General features: G+C 34.7%; 1 protein-coding gene across 1 annotated transcript; it reads left to right on the top strand.

Annotated features, from left to right (window-relative positions):
- The first annotated feature begins 3,273 nt into the window (after positions 1 to 3,273).
- Positions 3,274 to 6,421, top strand: LOC102800951 (uncharacterized). Its single transcript, XM_006825562.3, has one exon. The coding sequence runs from the start codon at positions 3,274 to 3,276 to the stop codon at positions 5,545 to 5,547; it is 2,274 nt and encodes a 757-aa protein (XP_006825625.1). The 3' UTR covers positions 5,548 to 6,421.
- The last annotated feature ends 4,564 nt before the right edge of the window (positions 6,422 to 10,985 follow it).

Raw genomic sequence — 10,985 nt, 5'->3', positions numbered from 1 at the left:
ATCAGAATAATGCATTCTGGTAAAATACTGGTCAGAATAATGCATTCTGGTAAAATACTGATCAGAATAATTTGCATTCTGGTAAAATATTGGTCAGAATAATTGCATTCTGGTAAAATACTGGTCAGAATAATGCATTCTGGTAAAATACTGGTCAGAATAATGCATTCTGGTAAAATACTGGTCAGAATAATGCAGTCTGGTGAAATACTGGTCAGAATAATGCATTCTGGTAAAATACCGATCGGAATAATGCATTTTGGTAAAATACTGGTCAGAATAATGCATTCTGGTAAAATACTGGTCAGAATAATGCATTCTGGTAAAATACTGATCAGAATAATTGCATTCTGGTAAAATACTGGTCAGAATAATGCATTCTGGTAAAATACTGGTCAGAATAATGCATTCTGGTAAAATACTGGTCAGAATAATGCATTCTGGTGAAATACTGGTCAGAATAATGCATTCTGGTGAAATACTGGTCAGAATAATGCATTCTGGTGAAATACTGGTCAGAATAATGTATTCTGGTAAAATACTGATCAGAATAATGCATTCTGGTAAAATTCTGGTCAGAATAATGCATTTTGGTAAAATACTGGTCAGAATAATGCATTCTGGTGAAATACTGGTCAGAATAATGTATTCTGGTGAAATACTGGTCAGAATAATGCATTCTGGTAAAATACTGGTCAGAATAATTGCATTCTGGTGAAATACTGGTCAGAATAATGCATTCTGGTAAAATACTGGTCAGAATAATGTATTCTGGTGAAATACTGGTCAGAATAATTGCATTCTGGTAAAATACTGGTCAGAATAATGCATTCTGGTGAAATACTGGTCAGAATAATGCATTCTGGTGAAATACTGGTCAGAATAATGTATTCTGGTGAAATACTGATCAGAATAATGCATTCTGGTAAAATTCTGGTCAGAATAATGCATTTTGGTAAAATACTGGTCAGAATAATGCATTCTGGTGAAATACTGGTCAGAATAATGTATTCTGGTGAAATACTGGTCAGAATAATTCATTCTGGTAAAATACTGGTCAGAATAATGCATTTTGGTGAAATACTGGGCAGAATAATGTATTCTGGTAAAATACTGATCAGAATAATGCATTCTGGTAAAATACTGGTCAGAATAATTGCATTCTGGTAAAATACTGGTCAGAATAATGCATTTTGGTAAAATACTGATCAGAATAATTTGCATTCTGGTAAAATATTGGTCAGAATAATTGCATTCTGGTAAAATACTGGTCAGAATAATGCATTCTGGTAAAATACTGGTCAGAATAATGCAGTCTGGTGAAATACTGGTCAGAATAATGCATTCTGGTGAAATACCGGTCGGAATAATGCATTCTGGTGAAATACCGATCAGAATAATGCATTCTGGTAAAATACCGATCAGAATAATGCATTTTGGTAAAATACTGGTCAGAATAATGCATTCTGGTAAAATACTGGTCAGAATAATGCATTCTGGTGAAATACTGATCAGAATAATGCATTCTGGTAAAATTCTGGTCAGAATAATGCATTTTGGTAAAATACTGGTCAGAATAATGCATTCTGGTGAAATACTGGTCAGAATAATGTATTCTGGTGAAATATTGGTCAGAATAATTCATTCTGGTAAAATACTGGTCAGAATAATGCATTTTGGTGAAATACTGGGCAGAATAATGTATTCTGGTAAAATACTGATCAGAATAATGCATTCTGGTAAAATACTGGTCAGAATAATTGCATTCTGGTAAAATACTGGTCAGAATAATGCATTTTGGTAAAATACTGATCAGAATAATTTGCATTCTGGTAAAATATTGATCAGAATAATTGCATTCTGGTAAAATACTGGTCAGAATAATGCATTCTGGTAAAATACTGGTCAGAATAATGCATTCTGGTAAAATACTGGTCAGAATAATGCAGTCTGGTGAAATACTGGTCAGAATAATGCATTCTGGTGAAATACCGGTCGGAATAATGCATTCTGGTAAAATACCGATCAGAATAATGCATTCTGGTAAAATACCGATCAGAATAATGCATTTTGGTAAAATACTGGTCAGAATAATGCATTCTGGTAAAATACTGGTCAGAATAATGCATTCTGGTAAAATACTGATCAGAATAATTGCATTCTGGTAAAATACTGGTCAGAATAATGCATTCTGGTAAAATACTGGTCAGAATAATGCATTCTGGTAAAATACTGGTCAGAATAATGCATTCTGGTAAAATACTGGTCAGAATAATGCATTCTGGTGAAATACTGGTCAGAATAATGCATTCTGGTGAAATACTGGTCAGAATAATGCATTCTGGTGAAATACTGATCAGAATAATGCATTCTGGTAAAATTCTGGTCAGAATAATGCATTTTGGTAAAATACTGGTCAGAATAATGTATTCTGGTGAAATACTGGTCAGAATAATGCATTCTGGTAAAATACTGGTCAGAATAATTGCATTCTGGTGAAATACTGGTCAGAATAATGCATTCTGGTAAAATACTGGTCAGAATAATGTATTCTGGTGAAATACTGGTCAGAATAATTGCATTCTGGTAAAATACTGGTCAGAATAATGCATTCTGGTGAAATACTGGTCAGAATAATGCATTCTGGTGAAATACTGGTCAGAATAATGTATTCTGGTGAAATACTGATCAGAATAATTCATTCTGGTAAAATTCTGGTCAGAATAATGCATTTTGGTAAAATACTGGTCAGAATAATGCATTCTGGTGAAATACTGGTCAGAATAATGTATTCTGGTGAAATACTGGTCAGAATAATTCATTCTGGTAAAATACTGGTCAGAATAATGCATTTTGGTGAAATACTGGGCAGAATAATGTATTCTGGTAAAATACTGATCAGAATAATGCATTCTGGTAAAATACTGGTCAGAATAATTGCATTCTGGTAAAATACTGGTCAGAATAATGCATTTTGGTAAAATACTGATGTTTTGTTGTTGACCGAGGAATGTTAATGGCATAATGTAATAAATCATTCTGGTGAAATACTGGTCAGAATAATGCATTCTGGTAAAATACTGATCAGAATAATGCATTCTGGTAAAATACTGGTCAGAATAATGCGTTCTGATCAGAATATTGCATTCTGGTGAAAAACTGGTCAGAATAATGTATTCTGGGAAAACACAGAATAATTCTTTTTAAAGATGAATCCTAGATAAAAACTTAATATTTTTTTTTTTTTTGCTCAGAACAAGTTGTGATCACAGTATGGCTAACATCAAACCTTCCACAAAAGACCACACCTTGCTACAGAAGCCTGTATTAACAGCCAAAAATGGAGTGCAACAAATTTTTGACTGTTTCCGCTACGGCACAAGGGAGCTGAAAGTACTACTCCAACATGAAGTGGATTTGATATATGAATGCCGTATTTGTCGCAGCCTTTATCGCGGACTGCCAAATTTTATTGATCATAAAAAATCATACTGCACTACACGGATAAGTGTCACCAATGATATAGCAACAAGCAATCCTAATTCTGATGTACAGAATATATTCCGCAGGGAGAGTGAAGAAATGCCACAGCTTGAACTTGAAGTTTCTGAAGGCACAGAAAAGAAGGCAAACACCGCAGATGATATTGTGGGACATAATTACTGCTGTACTCCAGTAGTAAGTGAACCGCTTGTTGTTACAAGACCGATACAAACCACGACTAAGGCTGTTTACCAACAGTTGATTAAACCAGTCAAAAAAGTAGATCTGCGGGACCGCATTATGACAGCCAAACAGAAAACTGGTACCAGTCCGCCATCCTCCCATACAATCCAAAGTAGAGCTGATCATTTAGACACCACGTCATTGATTGATGAGATCAGTGCCAGGCGAGCTGCCAACGCTGGCATCATGGTGGTCCAGCCAGAGTGCCCAGATAAGAAATATGAAACAAGGAATGTGAGAAAGACAGAGGTTAAGAAAGAGGCAAAACGGATTTACAAACCAAAGGTGGTGTTAAAAAAGAAGCCGGAGGTGAAGAAAAAAGTCCAAAGCACTAGTGGCAAGCCTAAAAATTTTGCTGCATCACGGATTCAGAATCTGAAACCATACGGTCGTCCTTCTTCTAATCAGTGCATCTGTCTGCTGTGTAAGAAGGCATGTAAAAATCGCACTTCATTAGCCTGGCACATGAGAGTCCATAGCAAACATCTCTACAAGTGTCCGATTTGTCAGTATTATAACTACTCCTCAGACTATCTCAGACAACACATGCTTCTGAGACATGAGTCGTCAGAAGCTGAAATTGAGAAAGTCATTGAAAATCGGATTACCACAAAGCAGGATGTTAATATCCAGAGTGACAAAGAAGTGGCAGCATACACGCTTATCGTTAAAGATGGTAAGAAAATGTTAGCTTCAAAAAAAGTTGGAGGATCTACTGAAGCTCAAGTAACAGAGCTGAGTCCATCTGAGCTTAAAATAAAGAAAGATGTTGATGAGACTCAACTTCAGAAAATGACGATAGAGATGGAAAAAGAAAGTGAACTTAAATTGCCGCCTGTGGTCAAGTTCCCCCAGCCTAGTCTTACTCTTCACCCGTGCTCAATATGTGGGAAATCATTCGCCAGCAAGCGCAACTTAGCACGTCATGAAAAACAACATTTGCTGAAGGCGGAAGAGGAAGAAGAAGAGGTTGTAATAAAAAGAAAAAAACCTTTGAAGCCTTTGAAGAATGTATCTTCCAAACCGTGTATGAATGTTGATCAGGCGCGAGCCGACGTTGAAGCACTGATGAATGTGAAAAATTTGAAGTGCCTAAAGTGTGGCAAGCAGTTATATGCGTTGACGTCGTTGAGGAAACATGTTCGGAGTCATTTTGGATATAATAGCTACACGTGTAGGTTCTGTCCACAGTTCATTACCACTGACTACTCAAATCTTAAACGTCATCTCGCACGTAAACATGCTAAGAAGTTCCGTAACCCTGAGCAGATAAGAAGTGCTATTAGCACCATGAAGAGTGGTATCTGGCTATCCATCAATGGATCGGGTGCTCCGCGATCAAATGGGCCTAATTGCAGCTCCCCCATCGCTGTAAAGAAAGAGTCGCCTGAAAAGCACCAGGAATGCCAGACAAGTCCAGGTGGGGCTAGTGTGAAGTCAGCCTCTAGTACTGGTGGAAGTCCCAACAATCGTGGACAAGCACGGTTAGAACGCATCCCGTTTGAACTCAAATGTGACCAGGTGGTGAAATCTGGTTCTGGTCATACAAATCCAGCTAAGATGGCAGCCATTGCAAAGATTATTAGCGAAAAACACATGAGATGCGAGAGATGCAAAAAGAAGTTTGAATCTATGCAGTTGCTTAAGAAACATGCAGCAAGGCATCTTGGGTATCACACATTTAAGTGTAAGTTCTGTAAATTTGTCTCTCATAGCTATTCCTGGTTTAAAAATCATCTCAGAAAAGACCACCTTAAAAAGGTGAAAAGTGAGGAACAATTACGAAAATTAATGCGTGATATGAGAGTTATGAAAATGTAAATGAATATATTTCCCAATTATGAATTATGGCTAGTTTTTATGTATAATTTGATATATTCCTAATGAACTGCGACCCTGTACCCCTAAAAATTTATGAACTTGATTCAAATTAAACAAATCTTGGGTTGGGTTCATAGCCACAGAATCATATTTTTCATACCTGGAAAACGTTTCTGTTAGAGGAGTTGCACTTAATTTCGTCTTGGCGTGTCCAATATTCACAGTGTCAACTCTTAACTTTTTTTGTTTTCTTTTTTAGGCAAGGCATGCTAAATGTTAGCAGTGTTATCTAACCATTGATTCTGACCAATCACATAGATAAAAAAAAAATGTTTAGTCAATTTGATTAGCTGTAAGACATGTAAATTATAAAAGTGTTCATGGTAGTGAAGTGCTGTGAAACTAAATTGGTAATTTTTTTAATTACTGTTAATTTTCAGTTGATAATAGCTTGGTTACTAAAATGAATTTGGCTGTTCTCATAATACCAAAAAAAAATGAAGATTACAATGCTAAACACCCAGATTAAATTCAATTTGTTAACGCCACAGGCAATGTTTGTTACCTTCACAAAATAAACCCACATCAATTTTTTGAAATATTCCTTAATAGTAAAAAAACACATTATTCTGCAAAATGTTGCACCAAAAATTAAAAAAAAAATGAAAAAAAAATAATCGTATTTTTGCCAAAAAATACACATTTTTCTTTAATTACTTTGTAATTTTGAACTAAATTGACATATTTTGTTTATTGTCAATAGGTGTCAAACAAAAGTTCTGAAAAATGTGGAAATTTGTTTACAGATTATGTGATAGGTGATAAAATTTGACTTTGGTGTCAAAGGTCAAATGATTAAAGGTCAAAGGTTGAATAGACTCGATATAAATATGAGTCATATTTTCCTTATTCATTCAAGTACAACACTTCACTATTTTACCGTTGATTGGTTACTAGTAGTTAGTAATTTAGCCAGACAATACAAGTATACATTTGCTAGCAGACTTGTAAGATTACATTTCTGTTATGACTGTTGATGGTAATGTAGCTAACCTAAAAACTAGGTTTTGATTTTAACCTAGATGCTAGGCAATTATATGTCAGACATCTTCATGGTTTTGATTAATTTGAGTCTCTAGCACATTTAAAAATAATCAATTTGTTGTTTCTGTGTTATCTCTTTCAATGTGTACATGCATTTACGACATTGCTGTTCCAACTGGTTACCCTCCTCCACTTGCATCTGAAAATTGAAATATGGTACTGTAAAATGACTAATTTTCACTGGGTTTAAATTTCGCTGATTTACCATTTCAAGCATATTCAGTAAGTTTTAAAGTCAGTTTTATCATTTAAGTAATGTGTTCTATGCTAAATTTTACATATTACATTACATTTTGCGAAATAAGCAAAATTAAAACCCAGTAAATAATTAATCCTTTTACAGTATCTTCATCCCCAATGCTCTCAAATTATAATTTCCGCAGTGATGAAATCAAATTTTATCTTGTGTACTGTACGTGCATTAATTATTTGCTGCTTTTTAATTTTGCTATTTTTGTCAATAACTAAAATCCACTATTTTGAATTCATATGAATGTGTAAAATAACAATAAAATCTATTGTTTCTCTGCCATGTCTGTAACTTGAAACCCAGTGAAATTGGTCTAAGCATTAAAATAGCAAAATCAAATACTGTGGAATACTTTATTTTCGATGGAATTAATTTTCGCTGAAAGTTTTTTTTGCGTTTTGTATGGAATTTATTTTCACTGATTTTTGACGAGTTTGATGCAAAATATAGGAAAAAAAGTATATTCGCTGGATTTTATTTTCACGGAATCATCCCTTCAGCGAAAATAGCGAAAATAAACTAAGTGAAAATAAAGTATTCTACAGTATATGCTTTGACTTAACTGGCATTTCATGGATAAGGGACCACTGGAGCCAGGCTGCTCTGCTCCATGTGTAACATGATGCCTTCCAGTGCAAGTAATGTAGCTTGATGAAGCAGGCCATTCACAATGTCGTTGTTGTTCGTCATTTGTCGTAGCAAAAGCAAAATTGAACATGCTGATTTTAAACTCTCTTTATAGGCATTTGTTTGTCAACACAGCTTAATTACTAGTACTGCACAACTCTCTTGTATCACATAATTGTGTTCATGTACTTTTCCCCTTCCACAACAGTCTAGTTTCACTGTGCTTCAGAACAGCTCTCTCTCTCTATTTTCACATGAATGTATTTAAAATATAGGCAAGGGTAGATTTTAGATTTATTGTTTTATAAATTTAAATGCATTTTCACCTTTTTTTTTATTTGCATTTTTCAGGAAAAAACTAACCATTAGTGCATGCAAGACCCCTTGCCCCCACCCCAGCTTGTAACCACCCTTAGTTGATGTTGTACAACTGATGAAAGCAGTGTCGAGGAAGACTGCATCACTCCATCGTGCCTTCCAACCAAACAATATAAAAATATGCACACATAAATTGATTTAACTCCATCGAGGTCGCACATCCTGGTACTTTAGTGACCTCAAAAAAAATGGAATTCTGGAACTTCATTGGCACAACTAAGTTCACTTGTTAAACAAGATAATTACTGCAGTTATTGCTTTTGTTCAATGTACAGAAGACTTGAGCTGCTGGACAATGATAACCACAATTTTACAATTTTTTACAACCTTTATTGGTTGTGTATCTGTATATGACTTATGAGTGCAGTGCACCATCTGCCTTTGGTTTGGAATGCATGACATCTACATATGTGGGCTACAATGTAATTATAACTTGTATTCTGCTAATTTCATGAGCTCAGAGAAATTTACTACCTTGGACCTTAATAGAATTCACTGACTTCCTAAGGAGCCAGGTGAAAGTAACTGACTCCCTAGGACCCTAGTGAAATACACTGATACCTTTATAGGAAGTCTGTGAAATTCACTGTAATTTCACATCACAAGGACGCAAATGAATTTTCCTTTTGTGTGCAAAATTTTCAAAATTCTGTCTCACGAAACACAGCTGTTATCACCAGTATTCCATTGTATGTATTGTATGATTATTGTCTCTATCCTCTCTGCTTTTATAGTGGTGTTTGAGCTATTTAAATCAGTTATGAAAGCAACGTTAAAATAAGTGAAAGTGCATTGTTATTGTATACAGTAAAATTAAGTGATTTAAGGTAGCGGGACTAATATTTGCATACTTGTTTTCATCTTCTAATTGTGACTAAATGACTACAAATAAACCCGGGAAAGTATATATTTTTAGAATCGCCAGATTTCAAGCTTTTCACAAGTGTATTTTGCATGCCGGTATCTGCATTCTACGACGTGTTACTCAATCAAAGGTGAAAAATTACTTTTTCTGTAAAAAAAATAATTACGCATTTATGCTGGTGATAAGAAGTATTTTTTTCACTTTTCCTAGTTGTTCAATAGTCTGGTAAATTGAATGTGTCTGGTCAGTTTTATTCAAGCAACGCGTTTTAAAAAATAGTGTGCTGAATTTCAATTACTGTTTTAGTCTCATTGCTCCCAACTCAAACCACAACTCGTTGGTAAATAATCGATGAAATAGTTTGTCTGGACACATTCAAGTTCCTCTCACTGTCACCTTAAAGCTGTGAAAATTTGGTGTTAATCCAACGACAATAAGTATACGTTATTTTTTGTTAAAGACCTTGTATTTTGAAAAACATAAACTCCTAGAAAACGTCCATGAAGTAACAGCAAAGATTTTCAAACTTGTTTATCGGCACAATCAATTTGTTTTCCCATCAAGGTCTGTTTTAACATGTGTAGGGACATCCAAATGTATAAGGCTATTGGACACCAAAAAAATAAAGGAATGGGATAGCTATAATTGAATAAATTCGGCATATGAAAACACCAAAATCAATGATTTTTTTTTAGTGGCTGTATGACCTTGTGTCTGACACATTCATATGCAAATGACTAATCTGTGAAACAAACAGGGGCGGAGACAAACCACTCAAATGTTTGGAAACACTCATTGTGTGTCAGATAGCTACTGATAACACATCCTAACATTGCTTTGTCTTGAGTTTATCTTTGAAACTTATAGGCACACAGATTAAACCTGTGTTGTTGATTTTGGAAAACACTACTGAGGCTGCCTTGCTTCCCTTCAGAAAATCTACTTTTAACCAACTTACATGACATTCTATGTTATGTTGACTTTATCACATGAAAGTTTATAGTGCATTTCATCAATTAATAAATAAATGTGAAAATCGTAATTTTCAACACAAATAATAGTCTCGCTACCTTAAAACTCTTATTTAAATATTAGCAAATATTTGCTTTAAAATGTATGGAGAATAGTTTAGTATTACACAGATTATGAATACATCTCGAATGATGGTGGTTGTGTTCAATGACTCATTTTTTAGGTGTTCCTGAAATTAATTGAGTACTTTCTAGAGTTGTAGTTGTGTAAAGAAATGTATTTTATATTTTTGGCGTACATGTTCTATATTGACAAAATCAATTATTGCAAAACAGGGTTTTAATTTAAAGTGGCACAGTAGATGCATTTTGTTGTGTTCGATATGGGTCCTATGCAACAAAAACATGTGGAAACGTTTTTTTTTTATAGAATTTGAATGTGTAGTACAAACCTGGCATACCAACTCTATTGTCTGTTGCATGAGTCAATGAATGTTAAACCAGATACATGTTGATGCACAAATAACTTCATTTACTTTTCCCTCACGGTCTCTTTAAGGGTCGCACAACTCGGTGCACACAAAGAGTTCACTGTATTTCTCAAATATTTTTCATATGCAAGCAGTGGACATTGTTGTATATGAGGTATATTGTTGTGAGGGGAGAATACCCCCAGAAAGTGCCAGATTGTATGACCTTTATGAAGTGACCCCTGGAAAATTCCAGGATATGTGACCTTTAGGTTACTCCAGAGAAGTCCCAGGATGTGTGATCTTTAGGTTACCCCTGAAAAGTGCCAGGATATGTGACCTTTATATCTATAGGAGGTTACCCCTGTTAAATGCCAGGATGTGTGACCTTTGGGTTACCCCTGTTAAATGCCAGGCAGTGTGACCTTTAGGGGTCGAGCACAAGGTATTTTGATTCTCTATTGCCACAAGTAATTTTTTCCTACATTTTCTGTAAATACATGCTTTTAGTAAATTGTGTTGTGAGTTGATGAACTTTTGTTGAAAGTCTTCCTATTGAACTTTACGTTTGATGCTGTTACCACTAATCAAATGTAACATAAAACCAGAACATGAATTTTTTGTAAAACAGGTGTTGATAAAGTTAAGGGCATGCAACTTCTATTATTAATATGGCATACATATTGCATATCTCCCTGATGCACACTCTTAGAGTCTATGTAAATACTAAGTACACTGTAACCTTTTATAAGAAACATTTGCAAGACGTATAA

The sequence above is a fragment of the Saccoglossus kowalevskii genome, chromosome 14 (assembly GCF_978046115.1).
Source record: "Saccoglossus kowalevskii chromosome 14, keSacKowa6.1, whole genome shotgun sequence".
Lineage (NCBI taxonomy): Eukaryota > Metazoa > Hemichordata > Enteropneusta > Harrimaniidae > Saccoglossus > Saccoglossus kowalevskii.
Note: the sequence above shows the minus strand (reverse complement) of the source record. Positions and strands in the feature narration are given on the sequence as shown.

Coding starts and splice junctions, on each gene's coding strand:
- LOC102800951 (XM_006825562.3), top strand. CDS start 3,274: ATGGCTAACATCAAACCTTCCACAAAAGACCACACCTTGCTACAGAAG.